This window comes from Anabrus simplex, chromosome 2 (genome assembly GCF_040414725.1).
Source record: "Anabrus simplex isolate iqAnaSimp1 chromosome 2, ASM4041472v1, whole genome shotgun sequence".
Lineage (NCBI taxonomy): Eukaryota > Metazoa > Arthropoda > Insecta > Orthoptera > Tettigoniidae > Anabrus > Anabrus simplex.
The window spans coordinates 646209740-646234459 of record NC_090266.1 but is presented as its reverse complement, the minus strand read 5'-3'; the positions used below and the strand labels follow the sequence as shown (position 1 = coordinate 646234459).

Genomic DNA, 24720 nt, shown 5'->3' with positions numbered 1-24720 from the left:
ACCCTCTTTTAGTTCTTTCCCGTGGTAAAATTGAAACTACCGAGCTCGATAGCTGCAGTCGCTTAAGTGCGGCCAATATCCAGTATTCGGGAGATAGTGGGTTCGAATCCCACCGTCGGCAGCCCTGAAGATGGTTTTCCGTGGTTTACCATTTTCACACCAAGCAAATGCTGGGGCTGTACCTTAAGGTCACGGATGCTTCCTTCCCACTCCTAGCCGTTTCCTGTCCCATCGTCGCCATAAGACCTATCTGTGTCGGTGCGACGTAAATCAACTTGGCAAAAAGAAAAAGGAACTCTCTTTGAAATCTAATTTCCACCCCTTGTAGTTTGACCTGTTTTTTCTCTGTAATTTTATTGCTTTCTATATCGAGGTTCTTCTTCTTTACCCCAAGAGCTACTATATAGCCAGTGAAGTTTTCAAGCAGCTCATCACGATCCTTGGTTTCGCGACTGCCCTCGAGCTGTTTTACTAGCTCTTCAAGGGCTTTAACGAACCCTAGCTCATCCTCCAGTAAAGAATAGGATGTTGTGGGCTAAACGCTGGCCTTGGCACACGATATCCGAGTCTTGATCGAGTTCATCAGTAGCATGTAACATATTTGGGCGTAATGTTTCATAATCTTCCAGAGAACAGATGGAATTTCTTATCGCCTCGGAAGCATTGAGGCTGAGAAGCAGTGATCTCACCTTTCGCGTCACAGCTGTCGGAAGAGGATGGTCATAAAGCCTTCCGAACCCTCGAAGCTGAGAAAGATAGCTTTCGATAATGACTTGATTACTTCTGTCACCATTTATTTAGGCCAGTGGCTTGAGAGAATACGTGAAAGTGTATGTTTCGTTCCTTCGCATGCCTGCTATGATTTGTGCAGCCTGCAATGGCATGATAAAGCATACTGAAAAGTGTACACTATTACTGCTTTTTACGTTTTATCACATAAAATAACACACACGGTTTCTTATACACCACAGACATGTTACTATCGTGTATTATTAGCACCTAGCTTCTGTGTGTACAGCGATTCTTTCGAACTACCTCTACCTCATTCAGAGCAGATTCAACGCGAGGGTCCTGCGTGACGTCACAACTCTGCTTTGCTACTGCGCACCTCTCTCGTGATCCTTACCTTGTTTTCTACGTACCTTGAGATACACACGGCTCCTTATCGGCTCACTGGACACGCGGAGAGCCGAGCTTCCGCTGCAGCGAGACATACAGCGAGCCATGATTCACTGAAAGAATCTTAGGCTATAATGGACTCTCGAGCTCGGCCCATTTGAAAATAATACCCATTTGCATTCACTGTCCTCTTCTTTAAATAAATAATAGATGGATTTATTTGCAGTGTTAAAAAGGTGGTCAAAATATAATTCTGAAGTAGCTAGCAAGTAGGTAGGCTATTAGTTTAATGAATCTTAGTATAATTGTCAAATGTCAACTAAGTTATAAAACTCAACACTAGACCGCCCTATGACTATGAGTCATGCTCATGACCACTCAAAAGTACCTGTTTTATATTGGGAAGAACGGCTCAGTATTCTCTCTTTTTTTTTTTTTTTGCTGTTTTTCTTTACGTCGCACCGACACATATATGTCTTATGGCGACGATGGGAATGGGAAGGAAACTGCCGTGGCCTTATTAAAGTACAGTCCCAGCATTTGCTTGGTGTGAAAATGCGAAACCACGGAAAACGATCTTCAGGTCTGCCGACAGTGGGATTCGAACCCACTATCTCCCGATTACTGGATACTGACCGCATTTAAGCGACCGCAGCTATGGAGCTCGGTTTCTGTCAGCTCATATGGCACATCGTTGCACAAGACTTCAATCATATGTGGGCAGACGCAATAACTTAACCAACAGTATGCTGAATCAGAAAACCAGTGGGCTACTGTACATCTCAGGTAGCCTATACAAAATATGACGATTTAAGAAATCCTCAGCTGATAGAAAAATACATATTTTCAAAAATGACTGAGCGATTTGTCGTGCGGTTAGTATCGCGTAGCTATGCACTTGCATTTGGGGGATGGTAGGTTCGAATCCCACCGTCGGCTTTCCGTCGTTTCCCCATTTTCATACCAGGAAGCGCTGGGACTGTACCTTAATTCAGGCCATGGCTGCTACCTTCCTAATCCTAACCTTTCCCACCCTGCGTCGCCGGAAACCTTCGATGTATTAGAGTGACCAGCATTTTTTTCTAAGAAAGGAGTTCATAGTATGAAGACCAGATGGCAGCTGCGAGCACTGAATGCTGTTGCTGCGGTCTTACCAGCACATACTACACAGTTGCAGTAGGAGCGGTGACTAATGTGCCGTGAATCGGATCACTGTATCGATTCAGTAGCGTGAACAGAATCAAATGAATCGATTCAGTGAAATGAATCGAATGTCCCATTACTACTGTGGTAAGGTAGGTATGTAACCAACGTGTGCTATCAGCGGCAATATTCGATTTGGTTGCATAGCGTCTCCACAGCGGTGTTGCCACTATTTGAGTTCCAACCCTCGTACGTTCCGCAAATCGCTAGGCTAGCATCTAACCCCCCATGCACTACGGTGGAACGATGTGTGTTTACTTGTATTAAGAATAGATTCGTCAGTTCACTATTTCATACGCTCTTCAGTCACCACTGTAACCTCGTTTCAAGCATTAATTTTCCACTTTGCTACACCCATTCACTAGGCACGACATATTAACATAGTAACTAGGTAGACTGACGTAGATAAATGATTTCAAAGATGTAATGTTTTTTGAACGGACAGTCGGGTGTGGTCATAATCGCCTGCATACTGAGCTTAGTACTAGTATTATCTATTCACCCCAATTTCTGTACAGAAATGTGGAAGGTCTAGAGAAAAAGGGTGAGCCCCCAATGTATATATAAAATGTTTTCTTACGGGGTATTATTATTACCAAGGATGTCAGTACACATACGTTGGTTGGGCTGCATAAAGCAACATTAGTAGTTGAAAGAGAATCACACGGTGTACTGTGTGGTTAAGTGAATGCAATTTCTGGCTCCTGGATTAAAGACTTCGTGGAGAGCAACGTTTTCCAGTAGTGTATATTCACATGAGCATACATGCAGTTGATCGCTCTAGGCTTCAAGCTTCAAGTGGTAAAGTGTGATGGGAGAGCTCTTTCCAGCAAGTTGATCGAATTATACCGGTAAATTATTAGTGTGTACATGTGGTGCTATGTTGTCCATTGTCATTGGATACCCTTGCATCTGGCAACACTATCTGTTTAGAGATGTCATGTGCCCCTTATGAATTATGTTTTTCCTCTTGATTAAATTCACTTAAACATTTTAGAATTTTCTTTTTTACCTTTTGTAATAAGTTGGGATGTAGTTTATGTATGATATCTCTGTTGTGATATTGAAGACATACCGCCCTGAAAATTCTTGGAAGTTGTTATTTAGAGGGGATTAATTTTCATCAATGATATCCTTTCATTCATCTGCTGTTTATGTTGCCTACATCGATTAAAAGGAAGGATACTTGTTCCTCCAGTTGATGTGTAATGCAGGATGCCCTTTGTAAAGCAGAAGTTTCATCACCCTGTAGTTCTTGTAATAGCGATTTTAGTCTTGCCTAGGCAATTGATGGGATATGAAAATATGGCTTGATTCTCTCTTTAGCATATTGTTGTTGTGTTTGCTATATCAGATGGTACAGATTAATATTATTTGTCAGGGTTCAGAACGTGCCACTCTGGAAAGCATCGTGGACTCGCTACAGCAGAGTTTATTGGAGGTGGCGGGGAGTCGCCAGGGTGGAGCCAGTGTAGCAGGCAGCTCCTTCCTGCTCACTCATCAGGTGTGCTATTTTTTATCTTTACATATTTCTCTGCTGTTTTGTACCCCTTTGAAATTTGAATAGGGTACTGTATGTGGGGATGCGATGACATTTAATCCCAAGCATGGACTTTCATGTGGAGAGAAGTTTTACCTGAAATTGTAATTCTCTCTGTGCTGGTGGAATACCTGTTATGTAACTCGCCTCATAGAGACCTGCTTCTCTTTTCATAGACAAGACTGTTAAATGTAGTGTTAGTTATTGGTACCGAAATAACTTCAGTCAGCTTAACATGCTGACAATATACTCAAAATACGCTAAACAGGCTAAGAATACTTGCAGCTCGTGAATAACCGTGCCTTAGAAGTCTTCGTCTTACTGGTTTCTAATCAGACCTTGGATCAAACGCCATCACATGCATTTTCCTTACTTTCATATCACCTTTCTTCATAACAGTTATTACCTAGGTTCGTATATCACAGTAATAAAACAAATCTCTTTCACTATTGTTGAACTGTTTAATACCAGCAGTTCCTGCGGCTCCACTCGCCATGAAATCGGACCATTTGATTGCACTGTTGGTAATAATATTGAAGAGTCCAATAATCACTTGGCCCAGATCAATCTCTCTTTCAAATTTTATATCTTCCCTTTACCTCTAGATCAGTGAGTGTGTCCAATGCCACAACCAGTAAATATTACTTTTTCCAGAACCTATACTTCTAAAAGATTAAGGCAGCATATTCTATTTTAAGGGTTTCAGATGTATAGTTCCCTTGGCTTAGTCCAAGTATTCTTTCATTGCCCCAGCCTTCCTTGTCCAAATTTCTTTCACAGAATCAGAGAATATGAAGATTGCTGGACTTGTACCACTAATGGGCAACATTGTTTTTAGCTCTTAACCACCTAGCTGTACCGCTCTCGACGTGCGAGTGCGTTGGCCGTATGATTTTATTTATTTATTTCGTTTGGCGTATAGAAAGTACAAAGAATATATATAATATACATTTAAAACTAGATACACTTAAAGTAGATAGAACAGCAATCGGACAAAGGATCAGAGGATGGTAATGTAACTTAAAATTTAATGTCCAGGGAATTTAGCAAATTCACTGTCTCTTCACTTGCTGCATGAAGTTCGTGGTATCCTCCCTGGAAGCTCCGACGTGGGCACATCATTACAACATGGTGGACTGTCTGAGCCATGTCACCGCAGTCGCAATGAGGGCTGGAAATTTTTCCCTACTTGTGGAGCCAGAAGTTGCATCTTCCAAGACCGATCCGCACTGTGTTCAACGAAGCCCAGATTTTTCTTGGCAAGTTGAACCCAGCAAGTTTCCTACGAAGGTCAGATATCAACCCTAGCTAGTCAGGGTTTGAAGCAGCCCACTCTTCCCTCCAGGCATTATTCATGTTGTACTGTGATTCAACCAGCCTCATTCCTAGTTGCCATGATGGATGTTGAGATTTTAATCTTCCTTGCTTCTGAGGGTTGCAGTCCTGATGAATCGACAAGAGTGTATTTGCAGTACATTTTAACCATTCCTTCTTCAGAGCAGTTAGCCTTCGAAGGTGAGGAGGATGTTTGTTAGTTACGACTGGCAGCCATTTAAGTGGTGTGGATTTGAGTGTGCCAGACACTGTCCTCATGGTATCATTCAGTTGGACATCAACATTTCCTGTGTGTGTGCTGTTGAACCATACAGAGCTGCAATATTTTACAACTGGGTATACTAGCGCAAGAGCTGTTGTTTGGAGGACATTAGCATTTGCTCCCCAACTAGTGCCACCGAGTTTGTGAAGGATGTTGTTACGTGTTTTAACCTTCGCTGCTGTTCTGCGGAAGTGTTCTTTATACGTCAAAGAGCGATCCAGTACAATACCTAAGTATTTTGGATGAGCACAGTATTTTAGCTGTTGGCCTCTGAATTGAACTTGTGGAATGTAATGGGCTCTCCTTTTGTCTAAATGAAAGGTACTAATCTCTGTTTTGTTTACATTGGGTTTCAATCGCCAGGTGTTGAAGTAGCTATCCGTTCTTAGAAGATCTTGTGTGAGAATGGCTTCAGCAGCCACAATGTCTGTGGACTGTGCTGATAGGGCTATGTCATCAGCATATATAAACTTTTGGCACGCTGTAGATGGAAGATATGCCGTGTAGAGATTTGAAGAAAAGTGGATCAAGAACAGAACCCTGTGGCAATCCATCATTTAATCAGTAGGGTCTGCTTATGTTTCCATTGAGATGTACTTGAATTAGGCGATTGCATAGCATGTTATTGAGCAGGGAAGGTAGGGTCTTGCAAGGAATAATTTTCAGAAACCTTAGGATCATCCCTTTACGCCAGACTGTATCATAGGCTGATGATAAAACCACAAACACAGCAACCGTTTTCATTTTTTCTTGAAAGCCCTGCTCAGTATGGCTGGTTAGTGCCAAAACCTGATCACAACAGCTCCTGTTAGGTCTGAATCCTGCCTGTTCAACTGGAATGTGCTGAAGTATTGTAGCTAAGATTCTGTTATAGATCAATCTCTCTAGTAGTTTGTAGCAGATACTCGGTAGAGCAATAGGTCGGTAAACTTCCGCATTATATCTACTTTTCCCAGGCTTTACAACAGCAACTACTTTAGTTCTTTTAAGAAGAGGTGGGAGCCTTCTTTTCATTAGGATGTCACTAAAGAATTTAGTGAGCAATTCCATAGTTTTTAGGACCACTGTGCGTCAGAAATTCGGGTGGATACCATCCAAGTCTGTTGCTTTCCCCGATTTTGTTTCCTTCAAAGCAGCTGAGATCTCTGCAACAGAAAAATCCTCGGAGAACTGTGAGTTTGTTTCATCTCTGGACAGTTCTATCTTAATCTCGTTTAGGATTTGCCTTGTTTCATCCCTTTTTGTGCCTGCTGATGCTCTGGTTAAGCCAACAATTCTGTTTGCTATATGTTCCAGCTTTATTTTAGAGTTCTTGCTATGGAAATTAGGGGCACTACTGCCCAGCTTCCTAAGGAATGACCATACTTTTCTGCTGGAGTATTGGAAATTAATATTAGACATCAGTGTATGCCATTTTTCCTTTCTGGCAGAGTCTAAGCAATGCAGTAATTCATCAGCGACTTCAGTTTGATTGCTGCGTTGGTATTCTTCTTACAGCTCATTGCACCTCTTGAAATATTCCTTGAACACGATAAACATGCAGTTTTACGGCAAACCGTTAGAGTTGAAGATGCACACACGTATTTTTATAGGAAATATATTTTAGTTCTTGGGATAATATTCCGGTTTTTCTTATAAGATTAATAGCTTATCCTCTCAGCGGACGCTGTGCCATTGAGGGAAATACGCTAATATAATGAACAGTGTACCCTTGATTTTGGTTTCTTTTGAATACGCTGAAACGCATTTTAAAAAAATGCCAGAGAATGAATTGGGAAGAAAATGCATATGATCTTTTTGTGTTTGTAGATGACTGAATTTCAAGTACCCACTTGGCGAGTTCCATTTGTAATTTGATTGACAGTTCAGGCAGCATATTCAGTTTTAAGAATCTCGGATGTGGAGTTTTTCTGAAATGCTCTACTTGTTTAAAATACTGCTTGCTCCTCAAATAAGCCTGCATAATTATATATAGCCTGTAATATTCAGGAAAAAATAAGCTTTCTAATGGTGAAAGAATTACTGAAATCGGATGAGTGATTCCCGAGGTTACGATCCATATACCAACTCGTCAACTTTCTTTCTATAATGCTAGAAGAGATATGTAGCGAGGTAATGCAGAATACTACAGATATGTACCATTGTCTTTTACTAAGTGCCCGTACTACGACTGTCAGATAAACAGCCAGATACGTAGGCTGCAGTTTTGCAAACTAGAAGTTAAATATTTTCTTGCGCACTACCAACGGATTTTTTTTTTTGCTGGGGCTTTACGTCGCACCTACACAGATAGGTCTTATGGCGACGATGGGATAGGAAAGGCCTAGGAATTGGAAGGAAGCGGCCGTGGCCTTAATTAAGGTACAGCCCCAGCATTTGCCTGGTGTGAAAATGGGAAACCACGGAAAACCATTTTCAGGGCTGCCGATAGTGGGATTCGAACCTACTATCTCCCGGATACCAACGGATTTTAACGACGGTGGTGTTATGTGGAAAATGTAACATTTTTATTGCGTTGATAATAAGGTTACTAAAAATACAGTGAAATTTAGCGCGGCGGTGTACGTGTTCCCTGATGATTTCGTTTGTTTTGCGCTATTCCTTTTGAAATTGTATTACTGGAGTCAGTACTCTTATTCAGCTATAATGTGGAATGTCAAAAACATAATTAGGGCTGAAATCTGCACATACGAAGAAATGTTAAAATTAATTAACTATGACTATGAAATGAAACTCAGAAATTGTAGAAAGTAAAAGGACTGTGTAACCTGGACGCAAAGGTTAAGATTCAGGATATGAATCTTATGAAATCATTCCTACCTCACGGTATAATTTTGTTTTTTGTCCAATACTATTTACGAGGATGCACGTTACGGCGAAATTAACGTTTATATTCGTAATAAATGCCACTGTATGCTAGAATAGTAACTGGCAAGCATTTATCTCACTTTAGTGTAAATACTTACTAGCAAGTTGCTATGAAGTCAACGTCCTCATTCGACGGACGAATCACCAAGAACAACGTCGTATACCTTTACTCCGTAACCCCTGCGGGTGGGGGACGCACATGTAGAATACACCCGCGGTATCTCCTGCCTGTCGTAAGAGACGACTACAAGGGGCTCTCATCTTGGGAGTGTGGATTGGCGACCACGGGGCCCTTAGCCGAGTCTTGGCATTGCTTCCACTTACTTGTGCCGAGTTCCTCACTTTCGTCTATCCTATCCGACCTCCCTTGGTCAACTCTTGTTCTTTTCCGACCCCGACGGTATTAGAGCATTCGAGGCCTGGGGAGTCTTTCATTTTCACCGATCATAGTTACTTTTTAGAAACTGCCTCATGCCTGCTTTATCAGCCATATGGTACTGCCTAATAGTCCTACTTTTAAGACCTTCCTTTCTATCACATTTATTTTTAACTGCGACCAAAACAGCTTCATGATCACTAATACCATCTATTACTTGTTTCCCTATAGAGCTCATCTGGTTTTATCAGCACCACATCCTGGATATTTTTCCCTCTGATTGGTTCCATCACTTTCTGAATGAGCTATCCTTCCCGTATTAACTTATTTGCCATTTATTGGTCATGCTTCCTGTCGTTCGCATTTCCTTCCCAATTGACAACTGTCAAATTCAGATCTCCTGCTACAATCACATTTCTTTCCATGTCGTTTCCCACATAGTCGACTATCCTATCAAATAATTCTGAATCTGCATCAGTGCTGCCCTTTCCCAGTCTGTACACTCCAAATATATCAAGTTGCCTATTATCTTTAGAAATGAGCCTTGCACCTTGAATTTTATGTGTCTCATCTTTAACTTTTTCGTAGCTTACAAATTCTTCTTTCGCCAGAATGAATACTCCCCCTCCTACCATTCCTATCCTATCTCTACAATACACACTCCAGTTCCGTGAGAAAATTTCTGCATCCATTATATCATTTCTCAGCCATGATTCAACTCCTATTACAATATCTGGTAAATATATATCTATTAAATTACTTAATTCTGTTCCTTTCTTTACAATACTTCTACAGTTCAACACTAACAATTTTATGCCATCCCTACTTGATTTCCAGTTCCCTGTTCCCTTCCAGAGATGATTTGAGTATGACTCCTAGTCATATGATCCATTCTTCTTGTTGAGTGATAATTTAGCCGATTTTAAACGGGTTTTAATTGGATTACCAGTAACTGTATCCGCAGTGTACGGTTGGGTTTATTTAGTTCTGGCCGGTGTGCCAGTTATTCCATCATGGAATGTATGGAAAGGATCCTAGTAGACCCTGGGTAGGGTATTTACACCCGTTAAGATGCAAAGTTTATTACAACAGTGTTAATTTTTTTATTTGGGCAGAAGTTTTTAAAAGCAAGGTCTGTATTTTGTGTCTGCTGATCTGTCAGTCTAACTTCGCTTATGTTACATTTGGTATTTTCACTTATGTGATACATGTCGACGTGGTGCATGTTCTGTACGTAGCAAAAATGCTCCTGTAAATTCCGGTCTGTATATTTACTTTATAATATTGAACATTATCATTTAATTTGAGCTCATATATTCATTTTAAGATGGCTACCACAACAGGCACCAAGGCCAACCAGTCTTCCGTTAGTAATAGAGGGAAGAGAAATAAGACAGTCAGGTTCACTTTTCAACACAGGGCTAAACAGAGAAAGATCCGTATAACTCTGTTGACATATTAATGTGGACAGTCTCGATAGAGTAAGCGGTGTGAGCGGATGTGCTGAGTGAGTGCTGAAGTATGGGGATAGCGCTAGAATTTTATCGAGTAAGGGTTGAAATTTGGCAGTGCAAAAGAAAGGAGAAATCGGAATCGAGTATGAGGATGAAGGGTGAGAAAATAGGGAAGATGGCAGGGCTGTTGGTGGCGGTGGTGCTGGTAGTGTTGCACTGCTTATAATAGGTGGAGTAGAGATAAACCCGGGGCCAGGCCCAATTTGTGCCCTAGGGTGGGAGGAGATCGAGGCGTTAAAAGAAGTGCTGAAGGAGGCGTGTCAGATAGACCAATTAAAGAAGACGATAAGGGATCATTCCAGGGAGTTAAAGGACTTAAGACAGTGCATAAAGAATGAGGTGGATGAGGTGAAGAAAAAAGTGCGGAGAAATGGGGCAGAGATGGAGGAAATGCGAAAGAAATTTCAGTTGCTGAAGGGGGAGGTGGCGAAACTCAAGAGAGAAGTTGCGGATGGGAACGAGGAACGTAGGAGGAATATTTTTATATACGGCATGGAAGAAGCATCGAAAGAAGATAAGGTGACACTAGTTTATAAGGTGGTGGAGATGGTACAGAATAGAATGAAGATCAACTTTATTGAGGTGGATATTGATGAGGTTCAGAGAGTGGGAAGAGTGAAAGGTAAAGGTGGGAGACCAATTAAGCTTACACTGATATTGACCCTGATGGCTGACATTGTCCTAAGGAACGCAGGGAACTTAAAGAAAGAGAAGATATGGTTGAAACAGGATATAGGTAATGAAGCGAGCAGAGAGTTTGAAGTGATAAGAAGACACATGTGGATTGCGAGGTAATAAGTGTTGAGAGCGTTCATTAGGGGCAATAAGTTGGTGGTGGGGAATGGTATATAGATAAGAGAATGGTCAGTGGAAAAGTAGCAGCAAATGGACTAGAATTATCTGCAGGCGATTATGCAAACGAGAGCGACAGGTGTGACGAGAAGACGAGGGTTCGGCTGGTGATGACTGAGTAACGGCTGTTGGTGAGGAGAGGAGCAATGTCCAGTGTGGAGAAAGAAGAGGAGGCAACAGTGAAGATCGGTGAGGAGAAGAGGAGGCTGATCAACGTACGGAGAGAGGTGGGGGGAGTCGTGCGCCACCGGCAATTGCTGTGGAGGTGGAGGAGGCGAGTAGCTGGAGAGAGGTAATGAGCAGGGTTAGAAGGGTAAGTCTAAAAGATCTCTGAGGGAAGAAAAGCAAAGGGCAAGAGGAGAGGGGGAGCAAAGAATCTTCTAAGACGTCAAAGAAGGTAGATAGCAGGGAGGAAAGAGAAGGAATGCGCAAAACTAGTAGTAAATCAAATAACGCAGCTGATGTAAATAGAAGTAAGGGTGATAAGGAAGGGACAAACGAGTGTAGCAGGTAGCTAGGGTGTAAGATAGGCTTTGTAAATATTAAGGGGTAGGAAGTAAGTTGGGTAATGTAGTTGGCAAGGTGGTGGAGAGTTTTGATATAGTGGCCCTTCTAGAGTCATGGCTAAAAGAAGGGTTCATGGTAAGGAATAAAACGAGGAAAGGCAGGGAAAGAAGGGAAGGAATTTAGGGGGTATTTCATTATTAGCTAAAGAAGAGTTAAGTGATCAAATTACTGCTATAGAGAATGAGATGGAAGAGCTAATGTGGGTTAGGTTTAAGCTGGAGGGAGATGAGAGGAAGAGTGTGTGCTTGGATTTTATATACAACCCACCAAGGGGCTCTGTATGCAAATGAATATTTTTTTTGATGGTCCGATAGAGGAAATAAATACTATTGGCGGACAGTACGAAGAGGATGGATTGATCTTGTTGCAGGATTTGAACGCGAGAATTGGGTGCTCCAGCCCAGAGTGTGGTAAAGAGGAAATGGGAGTAAAAATGGGAGGTAAGAGAAGTGAAGATAAGGGAGGAATGTTTACGGGCAGAAGTTGTTAGAATTTAGTGGGATGGGCAACTTGTACATTCTGAATGGGTCGGAAGGGCGATAGGAAAGGAAAAGTGACATATATTACAAATAAGGGAGGAAGTGTTAATGATATGGTAATTAGTTCGGCAGTTATGTTAGATAGAATCAACAGGATGGGGGTGGTTGATTGGGTGGAATCACACCATTCCTCAGTATATATAATCGTGAATAGGAGTGGGAGAGTGGAAGATAGGGGATTAAGAAGAGGGGAGAGGGAGAGAGGTCGCATAGTCCCCAAGTATATTTGGACTGAGGAGGGTAAAGCAAAGTTAAACTACCTTTAAGATGCAGAATTTCAGATCATCAGGGTGGGAATCGAGGCAACAGTGGAAGGCAGTAATATTGATAGGCCTTTAGAGCTACTGGAATATCCTGGTAGGAGAGGAGTGGTGGGAAAATCATACGGGAAGAAGACCAGATGTGGGGGAATGTTGGTTCAGTAAGGAGTGTAAGGTGAAGTAAAGAGAGCGCTGGTTGAGTGCTGGTGAAGTGACGAGAGCACTGGTTGAGTTCAGGAAACATGGTGGGAGGGAGTTAAGGGAACAATTTTGCAGGTTGAGAAAGGAATTTAAGAAAATGCTAGGAAAGAGGATAAAGGCATGGCAGGAGGCTCGAATGGACATTAAACAGGGAGTGTAAAAACAGGGAAGGAGATAAGGTGTGGGCGAGCATTAATAAAATATATAGGCGAACGAGTAGAGGAACAAAACCTAAAATTGGGTATGGAACATTGGTGGAGTACTTCCAGGAACTATTAGGTGAGAAGGTGGTGATGATGCTTGTTGTTTAAAGGGGCCTAACATCGAGGTCATTGGCCCCTATAGGTGAGAAGGGAGGGTGAGTAAGAGTAGAAGGAGTCTATAAAGTTGAAAGGGGGATAGAGAGGGATTGTCAGGAATTTGATAAGAGAATAACAGGTGAGGAAGTAAAAAAAGGCGTATGGCTTTTAGTGCTGGGAGTGTCCGAAGACAAGTTCGGCTCACTGGATGCAGGTCATTTAATTTGACGCCCGTAGGTGACCTGCGCGTTGTGATGAGGATGAAATGATGATGAAGACGACACATACACCCAGCCCCGTGCCAGCGAATTTAACGAAGTAAGGTTAAAATTTCCGACCCTGCTGGGAATCGAACCCGGGACCCGTGTGACCAAAGGCCAGCACGCTAACCATTTAGCCATGGAGCCGGACAGGTGAGGAGGTGATGGGAGTGGAAAGTAAATTGAAGAACAGGACCGCGGGAGGGAAAGTGGAATAAGTAATGTTTATTGGAAGGAAGTAGCAGAAAATAGACCAATGAGAGAAAGTTTAGTTACATTCCTAAACAAGATATTCGAAGGGGCAAAATTCCCGAAAGAATGGCAGAAGGGGATCATATGTCCTATTTATAAAAACAAAGGAGAGAGGACAAATCCCAGTAACTATAGAGGCATAAGCCTGCTGGACTCCCTGAGCAAGGTGTACACGAGTATTTTAACAAACAGGTTTAGGAAGTGGACTGAAGGTTACTTAATTCTGTCGTTTTTTCAGAGTGGTTTCAGAAAAGGGAGGAGGACAGCAGATAATTTAATGGTTATGAGAACAATAATTGATAAATATGTTAGAAAAGAAGGCTCTGAAGTGTTTATAGCTGCAGTTGATTTCCAGAAGGTGTTCGATACAGCGAGCAGGGAGGCCTTGTTTGAAAGACTGGGGAGGGCAGGACTGGGGGAGAAGATGAGAAGAGCGATCAGAAGCATATATCCATAACATTAAGCATTAAGGTGGAGGACGGGGTGGTTAGTGGATTGATTGAATCGAAAGTTGGGCTGAAACAGGGGTGTAAATTGTCGCCAATTCTTTTCTCATTGTTCATTGACGATGTAGAGAAAAAGTGGGCTTATCCGGTGCTAGGCATACAAGAAATTCCAGGATTTATTTTTGCGGATGATGTGTTATTGCTGACGTTGACAGCTGGGGGCCTGCAAAAAAGCTTGAACGATGTTTGGAGTTTTGCGAAGAAATGGTAACAGTAGAAAGACTAAGGTGATGGTATGTGGGAAAGGGAACAAAATGAAACCGGAGATAAAGTGGGCAATAAATGGGGAAGAGATAGGGGTGGTGGAAAAGATGGAGTATCTGGGGGTGGTGATAAGTAGAAATGGTAAGTTGGGTGGAGCAGGTTAGGCGAGCCAAATGGAAGGGCCAAGCTGCACTTTCAGTAACTAGGATATCGGAGAATAAATTTCGGGGGGTAAGCTATGATATACAAAGCATGGTGTTTAATGCGGTGGTGAAGAGTAAAATGCTGTATGAGTCTGAGGTTTGGGGTGTGGAGAAGGAGTTTGGGGTATTAGAGCAGGTAGAAAGTAAGTTCTGTAAGATTGTTATGGGGTTGCCATTGTGTAGCACGAGTGCATGAGTAAGGATGTTGTGTAAACAGTATATCAAGATTGATTTTAAAAAGAGTGCTTGGTTACTGGTGCAGATTGAGATAAGGTGAAGGGGGGCTAATTCTGCAGTCGGCTTACCAGTGTCAAATGAAGTGCAATTATGGAGATTACTGGGGTGATAAGGTGAAGAAGAACGCCTTGGATAGACTGGGGTTAGGGGAGTTTTATAATATTGAAAGGGGGAGGAGTAGGGGTACGTATTGGAAACACTTGATTGAGAGGGCGAGAGATATTGCTGAACAAGAGCTTGTAGCCGAAACAGTTCGTGTCTGGAGGGAAAAAAAATAAAAAAAATAAAAAAATAAAAAATATTATAAATTGTCCATTAATTGATCCTCAAAGTGTTTTATTGCCCCCTTTACATATTAAATGGGGAATTGTGAAGCAGTACGTGAAGAGTTTGGATAGAGGTAGTCCCTGCTTTTGGTACCTCTGGAGTACGAAATCCACGTTTCGATCACAGTGAAATTACATCCACCTTTTGATCACAGTAAAATTATATATCTCAGTACAGCTATTAACCACTCTTCTCACCAACTTGCACCACTGTTTACTTATATCTGCTACCTCTTTTACTTTGCATATTTTTGAGAAAGTTATCTGTTCAATAGAGAACCCAGCCAGGGACATGGAACCCCTCCCTCCCCCTTAGGAGCTCAAAGCAAAATCTAGAAACATAAATGTTAAGAGAATATAAAAGAAAGTAATTTTGACTCATGGAAGCGGAGATACATTATATTATAAGTAGATGCCACATAATGTGATCAGTTAGGGAGAATAAAAAATGTGATAACCAAATGAAAACAAAACATAAAATTTCTTATTCTTGTTTAGGACTCAATCTGACTGATACAGTGGTCATGCGTTTATATGCAAGTGGGCTATGCTGGAATGGTCCGAAATGTTCTTGTGTGATACTACCAAAAGCTTCCAGAACTCATTATCCATATTCGAGTACACAGAGTATGCTGTGCGAAAGCAGAGCCATCTGACAAAAATGCCGGAACTATTTTGTAAATAGCTCTAAAATTCTACGTCCATGTCTCTTTGCTGTGTTGACGCAGTAAGTGCTTTAAAGGAGACTGTAACGTGGTATACGGCAAAGGGGAATCGACCATCAGACCACTGACGTTCATTGGGATGCCTAATAACAGAAAAAGTCGAGTACAGTGGACTCCCCCGGAATTTAAGCATATAAAGTATTTGAATAATGAAATATTACTGTTATTATTATTACATGCCAGCCATTATTCACACAGTGTCAACCTCCACACGTTGCCATCTTAAAACTGGCGCAGCGAGAGGACTGATGTTCGGGCTCAGGGCATGAAGAACTATTGGCACAGGGCAAAACTGCTTTCACTTCCTATCTCCCTTTGTGTACAACATTCTTCTGTTATGTATGTCCAGTTTAAGTCCACTTTGATTTTTATCAAGGCCAGATAAACAAAACCAGTATATTATTTTAATGACCAAATTCATTGCAGCAACATTCTCATCAACTTCCATAATATTTGTTACAGGAAGAAATTGGTTTATTTTCCTCAACACTTCTATTCCACATTTCAAAATTTCAATAATTGAATACACCTGTAAATGAAAATTTCTTGGTACTATAATCACCCACCGATGCAACTCCATGTGACGGACAGTTTGGCGCTTGCTTTTGTGAAATGCTGCTATCTGATGAAGGTGGCCAGTGATTGAAATGTCTTGAGTTTAACTTATTTTCTCCACAAATATAAATTCTGTGTTGCCAGGGGAATATAAACAAATTGCACATAGTATTACGTGACATAGATGATTTTGTTTCTGTGCTATGAGTATTTTCTCAATGGGTGATTTTAAAATGATAGCAAAATGAAGTAATAGCATTGCATGTTTGCCTACCAGACATGCCTCGCATATATTCAATCAATTACTTTATCACTAAGATTATATGGGCTCTTTCCTTGTTGTCACTGGATTCCCATAAGGAACTTTTACCCGTCAAAACTGTAATTAAAACCAAGATGACTTTTCCTATTACTGAAACTCGCAACCTGACTTTTAACTCCGTTTTTTATCATACTGTTGCCTGCTGTCCATCTCACTACATTGTCGAGGTCTTTTTGAAGTTGCTCACAATCTTGTAACTTATTTATTACTAATACAAAAAGCCTTATCTCTGAATCCAGTTCTTTACTGATATCATTATATATGTGTGCACTGCTGGCCAAAAGTTTCCGGACAAGCATTGAACTGTCAAAGAGTGGACTGAGATTAACAGAAAACAATATACCTATGCAAGGAATTGACAAATATGTATTGTAAAATTAATATTTTACAATAAAACTGCACTTTTACATTACATCTGAGCTAGAAATATACAATATGTACACATTTACTCTCACAGATCCCCAGGACACTCTCTTCTCATCAAAGAAACCACGCTTTGCTGCAAGTACACTTTTAACTATTCTAGGCATTCTCAGAACAACTTTTTCTGACATTGATGCAGGTATACTTTGCCAGGCATTCTGCAAGAGTTCCACAGCTTTTCGATGAGGGAGGACATTTTCAGACTTGCCGATCCAACTCCTCCCATAGCAGCTCAATTGGATTTAATTCCGGGGATTGGGAGGCCATTCCATTAAAAACAATTCCTCAGAATTTTCTTTGTTTTGCAGATAATTCATGCAATAGCGAGACGTGTGTCTGGGGTCATTGTCTTATTGGAGGACAAATCCACGTTGCTTTCTAGACAGAAGAGCATAACGAGATAGGATGGAATGGTAGGCGTTTTTGTCCAGTTTTCCTTTATTTCAGTGCAGTTGACCAACTCCACTGAATGTGAAACAACCCCAAACCACCAAAGAGCCCCTCCATATTTCATTCAAATCCACCTTCAAATGCACTATTTTCAATGCAAGATCCATTTAAATTCTTCTATTGTAATCCATCTCTTACTTGATTATAAGCTGCACCTTGACCTGACATACACTCTAATAAGAGTTAGAGAAAATTATCACTCAGGTGTTATACAGTAGAATGCATTTTTTCAGATGCTGAACGTCGAACGTAAACTCGTCGCCGTTGCCCAAAAACCTTCAAAACATGGTTACATTAATATATTCTGCAATTAAACAATCATTAAACATATTCGTGCAGGTACACCGGAATTTTTTGGCCGGCAGTGTATATATAAAAAAATATAAGAAAATATAAATGATGACAGGACCAGGTAAAGCTTTACCTACTCTAATTCTCTGAGTTATATTTTCTAGAAATATAGCCACCCATTCAGTCACTCTTTTGTCTAGTCCAATTGCACTCATTTTTGCCAGTAGTCTCCCATGATCTACCCTATCAAATGCCTTGGATAAGTCAATCGCGATACTGTTCATTTGACCTCCTGAATCCAAGATATCTGCTATATCTTACTGGAATCCTACAACTTCAGCTTCGGTGGAATAACCTTTCGCAAACCCGAACTGCCTTTTGTCGAACCATTTATTAATTTTGCAAACATGTCTAATATAATCTGCCAGAACGCTTTCCCAACATGTGTATGCATCACACGTCAAATTGACAGGCCTGTCATTTTCAGCTTTATGTCTGTCACCCTTTCCTTTATAAGCAAGGGCTATTACAGCAACTCTCCATTCATTTGGTATAGCTTCTTCATGCAAACAATAATTAAATAAGTACTTGAGATATTGTACTATATCCCAGCCAGTTGTCTTTAGCATATCCCCAGAAATCTTATCAATTCCACCTACTTTACTAGTTTTGAACTCTGTTAAGATGAACCTCTTCTGTCTGGACACTTTACTTGTATCCAACAATCTTGACATACTGCTGCCTCAATACTTCTGCCTTCGGAAGATCCTCACATCCACACTCCCCTTGTTCTTTAATGATTCCTGGAATATTCTTCTTGGAAGCTGTTTCTGCCGTAGGCCAAAAACATTTTGGAATTGTTCACCTCGCCGCGAGTCTCGCCGTGTGGCGATCAGCGAACAAACTGACAGTAGCAAATGATGTGAAACATGTTAGAGCAGCACATTTCACCATGCAACTCGCCGTACACCTCGCCGTTCACCGGGAATCAAATTTGTTTAATATTTTATGCTGCAGCTGCCTGGAACTAGCATCGTGACTTGTCTCAGGCTCACCATACTGTCCCCTCTATGCGATGTCTCACTGTTGTGATATCGCTGATGTGTTGTGTCGTGGCCCTGTCGCCATGGATAAGGAGCAATTAATAAGTGAAATTTTCTGAAAGAATGCTATATGGGACCAGCGTCACAAATCGCATCATAATAGATATATTCTAGATAAATGTTGGGAAGAGGTTGCTGCCAATTGTGCTATCAGAAGTTAGTGTACACTTGTTGGAATCTAGGTTCTATTAGGTTCAAGATGTAATTAAACATCGACTGGGACATTATAAAATATTCAAAAAATCTGTCTGTGTACATTTTAAGCTGGTAATACAATTTATAGAACTCTCCCTTTTCGATTCATTCCTCACTGGCTGGATGCACGCTACATTTTCTTCGTGTACTGGAAAGTAACCACCACTTCACTGCATTACTTGTAGATAAATCACTCTCACTGTCAGTCTGTAAGTATCTCAATATTACGTTAGTACAGTCCCCTGTAATGTTCTCTGAAAGGAGCTCGGTCACTGAATACTACCACTCCGTGCATTAAACGGCGGGAAGTGAGGCGACAAAAAATGCTTCAGTATGTTCTGCTGAGGCGAGGTGAACTACCCCAAGATGTTTTTGGCCTTCAAGTACCAATACATATCCTTCCATTTATCACTAAAATTTGTATGACTGCCAATCATGCAAACATGTTATCTTAGCTAACTTCTTCACTAGATTCAATTTCCTAGTAAGTTCCTTCAATTTCTTCTTACTTCAACAACCATTTCTAACTTTATTTATTTCCAAACTTTACCTCCTTCTTAGTCTCTTTACTTCTCTGTTATATAGAAGGTAGGCCGTGCATACCTGTTTTCACATTCTTAAACAATTGCTTTAAACCCATCCCACAGTCTGTTTACATTTTTATTTACCGTTTTCCCATCTCCCTTATGCCTGTCTTATCACGTTATCAGCCACATGATACTGCCTAATAGTCTCACTTGTACGACCTTCCTTTCTATCACATTTAGTTTTAACTACGGCAGAAATAAGCTTCGTGATCACTAATGCCATCTATTACTTCGGTTTCTCTATACAGCTCATTTGGTTTTTCCAGCACCACGTCCAGAATATTCTTCCATCTAGTTGGTTCCATCACTTACTGATTCAGCTGTCCTTCCCAGATTAAGTTGTTTGCCATTTGTTGGTCACGCTTCCTGTCATTGGTGTTACTTTCCCAATTGATATTGAGGAAATTGAGATCACCCGCTACATTCACGTTTCATTCCATTTTGTTTCCCATATAGCTGATTATCTTATCAAATAATTCCGAATCAGCATCTGCTCCACCCTTTGCAGGTCTGTACACTCCTAAAACATCAAGAAGATAATAGGTGTATTATCTCCAAATATGAGCCTTACACCTAGAATTTCATGTTTGTCATTTATAACTTTTTCATAGCTTAGAAATTCTTCTTTCACCAAAATGAATACTCCCCCCTCGTAGATTCATATCCCTATCTCTACCATAAACTCTCCAGTACCGAGCTCAGTAGCTGCAGTCACTTAAGTGCGGCCCTTTCCTGCCCCATCATCGCCATAAGACCTATCTGTGTCGGTGCGACGTAAAGCAACTTGTAAACGAAATAAAAGATAAAGTAAATCTGCATCCTTGATATAATTTCTCGGCGATGATTCCACTCCTAATACAGTATCTGGTAAATTTATGTATATTAAATTACTAAATTCTATTCCTTTCTTTACAATACTTGTTCAGTTGAACACTCATATTTTTATGTCATCTTACCCCCAGTGGGTGGGGGATGCAGGTGAAGAATACATCCACGGTATCCCCTGTGTGTCCTAAGAGGCGTCTAAAAGGGGCCTCTGGGGCTTTCACCTTGGGAGTATGAGTTAGCGCCCTCGGGGCACTTAGCTAAGTCTAGGCATTGCTTTCACTTACTTGTGCCAGGCTCCCCACTTTCATCTATCCTGTCCGACCTCCCGTGGTCAGCTCTTGTTCTTTTACGACACCCACGTTATTAGAGTATTCAAAGCGTAGGGAGTCTCATTTTCACGCCCCTCGTGGCCCTTGCCTTTGCCTTCATTTTTCAAAGTGCCGGATCCCTTCCTTCTTTTTTTTCTCTTTCTGACCCCCTGTGGGTCGGGTACGCAATTGAAAAATACACCCACGATATCCCCTGCATGTCATAAGAGGCTACCAAAAGGGGTGGCCAAAGGAATTAGAACCATGAGACTACTTGTGATTAGTACCATTACACAAGGAAGACCATGGTTCGGCTTTAGGTACACAATGCGTTTGTGATTAGTAGCAACAGTGGGTAGATCACTATGGGTTTACAGTATTCGTGATTAGTACCACTATATGTGTAACACCGCGGGCTTCCGTTGCCTGTGACTTGTACCATTATGTGAAAAACACCAAGGGTCGGGGCGCTACCTGTGATTAGTACTACTATATGAGCGACACTATGGGTCTGCATTGCTTGTGATTAGTACCCACTATCTGAAGATCAACACGGGAAAATTTGGGTCCCTGTGTGAGGAACACCATGGGTTTGCGTTGCCTATGAGTGGTGCCATTATGTGAGAAACACCATAGGTCTGCGTTACCTGTGAGTAGTACCATATTGTGTGGAACACCTTGAGTGTACATTACTTGTGATTATTATCGCTACATGACACATACCATGGTTCTACTTTACTAGTGATAGGTACCATTATGAGGGGCATTTGACCAGGATTTTGGACCTCTTTAGACAACAAGCATCATCGATTCAGGATTGTGCTTTGGAAGCAGCCCCTTGGAGGTAGTATCTGGGAAGGTGTGGCATTGAAGGTCAGATCCACTGATTGTTTTAAGTTCATAATCATTGTTCATCTTCGTCTTTGTGAATTCTAGTCAGTGGATTGATTTTGGAATTATTTTTAACTTTCATTAATGTGAGTTGGATCCGCTGATTTTTAAAAATTTGTGTTCATCTATTGATTCATCATCATTGCATTTTGAATTCTGGTCAGTGGATGAATTTTGGACTTTTAGATTGTCATTACATTTCGTCCCATTTCGTACCATTAGGCGTCAACGACCTAAATGTTATGCCCCTTTTAAACAAGCATAATCATCATCATCATCATCATCATCATCATCATCATCATCATCATCATCATCATCATCATCTTTGTCATCTCTACTTGACTTCCAGATACCTATACCCTATCACCCTTCCCTAAAACACCCTGTTTCCTTGAATGTACCTCCTATAACATTTCTCAACAAACTTCCTAACTTATATGTACCACTGCGGTTCAAGTGAAGGCCATCTGAGCACAGATCCCTATCTCCTGCCTACCAGTTATTATTTAGAAATCTCACTCCCAGTGTCCCACATTCCCATTCCATCTTCTCATTTAAAAATCTGATCACCTTCGAGTCAGTATCCCTCGTACACTGTGTTCCACTGATAACTTTTTTGATGTAGGATGTATAATTTGAGGAGAAAGTCAGATAAACACAGTAAAATGGAAGTTAAAGATGTATATATAAATGGTAAAAGACTTATGAATGCAAGACAAATACAGAAGGAGAAACGGATCCCAGTGGGTCAACATAAATAATTCGAAGGAACAAACAAGTGATGAATCAAGTCATATATAGAATGATAGGAACATGAAAGAAAAGATTTAGTAGGTTAAAAATAGTGGCAGGTCAGTATAGGAAGATGGAGCAACAGAAAAAGGAGACTTGAATAGTTTGGCATTTTCTTGTTGTACCAAGGTGTGAATTTCATATTTGTGCTGCTGTGGCCTTTTATGGGATCACCTCACAGCACATCTTTATTTGTCATTAATCATTTACTTTTTTGATGGAATTTAACTGTTTGCATATATCCCATAGTCCTGGAGATGACCTGAACCAGGTGTTTGGAACAACGTGGGACCCCTTTCCTTTTCTTGTTCAGTACTATTTTCTATATCACACTCATCTCCAGACAAATTCAACATTTTAAATGTAGATGTCTTAAACAACATTAATGATAGTGAGTTCATTATATATCTTGTGGCACAAAACTGATATTAATCTTGTAAACACAAGTAAAAAAATATAAATGCGGACAATATTCAATTAGCCTATCAAGAGGATGTGATTTACAGGACTATGCTGGACTGAAATGTTGCTAACACATGAATTCTACATACAATAAAAGGGGCAATATTAACCTATTCTGTTACTTTTTCATTTTTTTAAGATTTTCTCTTAATTATCTGCCTTTTAACATGTAATTTTGTATGTTTGTGGAACTTCATAGAAAATAATGTTCTTTCTCTTCACAGGCCGTATCATCCAGTTCGAGTACCATTCCATCTGGAGCAGTAACTTCAGTTCCTGTATCAGCTCATCATTTTGTTCTTACTCCATTTTCTCCTCACACCAATTCTAACCAGATTAGTCCCCACGTTTCCCTTGTCAACACTTCAACTGCTCAGACTGTAGTGGTATCTTCATCTCAGCACCAAGGGTTCATCTATACACCAGTGACCTCTACTTCGGGTGTTCCTAAAAGTTCCAGTGGCATATCTTTAGGCTCTTCTGGTATTTCAATTAGTCCTTCAGGTACTGTCCTGGGACCATCAAGTGTGCCTGTTAGTAGTTCATCTGGTGCTATCTCACTTGGACCTACTGGCATTCATATTGGAAATTCCGGAATGCCTGTAGGCTCATCTGGGATAATCGGACCCTCAGGATTAACACTAGGAGCTGCAGGGATCTCAAGTATTCCAGTATGTTCTTCTTCTACATCAGTGTCTGCTGGTGCGGGAACAATTTTTGGTTCTACTGGAATCCCTGTTGGTTCTGCAAATATATCTCTAGGCTCCTCAGGTGTATTAGTTGGGCCTTCTGGTGCTGTATTTCCTGCCTCAGGCATTCCTATCCCATCGTCCACTCACACAGCTTCATCTCCAGGATCTCCTTTTTCAGTACCAACTCGATCTCCAGCATCCCATGCACCACCCACTCCTTCTCCAAGCCCATTACCTCTCAGATCACCTGCATCAGTTCCTCCTCACCCACCTTCTCCTGCCCCTTCACCTTATCATACACAGCTACAATCTCCTCAAAGTCACATTTCATCCAATCCTGCTGGATTTATATTATCAGCTGCAAATCCCCCTGGAAATTTATTAAAAGATTCTTTTACAAATTTGCCATTGGTGCAGTCACAGCCTGGAACTGCAGGTCAAGGAGCTAACAGTTCTAATCCTCAAGCCACTAATAGTTTTGTTTTGTCTGGTAATGGTGCTAATAATGCATTTAAGGATGCATTTGGCAGTCTCCAGCAACAAGCTCCCTCTTCGGTTGTTGTGCTTCCCCAGCGACAATCTGGAACAAATGCAGCTACAATGCAAGTTCCAGCTCAGAATACCAATTCTACTTCCTCAGGGCATTCATCATACTCTAATATGCAAAGCCCCCAGCCAATCATCCTGTCTCATAATAGCAATCTGCAGACATGTCCTGTGGGTGTTCCCAATCAGAGTCAGCCATCTCAAGCAGCAGTATTGACTCATAGTTCTCCAGCTCAAGGCTCTAGTTCAGGTCTTCTCAGTCAGCATTTGACTGTAAGTGGAGGTGGCAGTATTCAAAATTCTCCGTCAAATAATTCTATTCTCACCCAGCAGCACCTAAGTTCCAATATCCAGTCTCCACAGTCATCAGTTTTATCTGGAAGTGGATCAACTACTAGATCACCTGCTCCAGCTGGGGGAAGCTTAACCCCAGCACCATCTCCTTCACCTCAGCATCGCACCGTCCCTAGTCCTGTGATAAGGTCAACAACTCCAACCCCTGGACAGGCTACTGTGATACACCAGGTAAGTATTCCTAAATTTCTTAAATCAGGAAATGAAAGTATTGTTAGATTGTAAAAAGCAAGTTGCTTCTTTATATTTTGTTATTCCATATTCATATTGAAA

The 24720-nt window shown here is 41.1% G+C and overlaps 1 protein-coding gene across 1 annotated transcript in view; it reads left to right on the top strand.

Moving 5' to 3' along the window:
- Positions 1-3676: 3676 nt before the first annotated feature.
- LOC136863624 (serine-rich adhesin for platelets) overlaps positions 3677-24720 on the top strand; it is a 402886-nt gene continuing 381842 nt past the window's right edge. The window contains exons 1-2 of the mRNA XM_068226021.1: positions 3677-3826; positions 23080-24618. Coding sequence (XP_068082122.1) covers positions 3677-3826; positions 23080-24618 — 1689 coding nt within the window. The remainder of the gene's footprint in view (positions 3827-23079; positions 24619-24720) is intronic.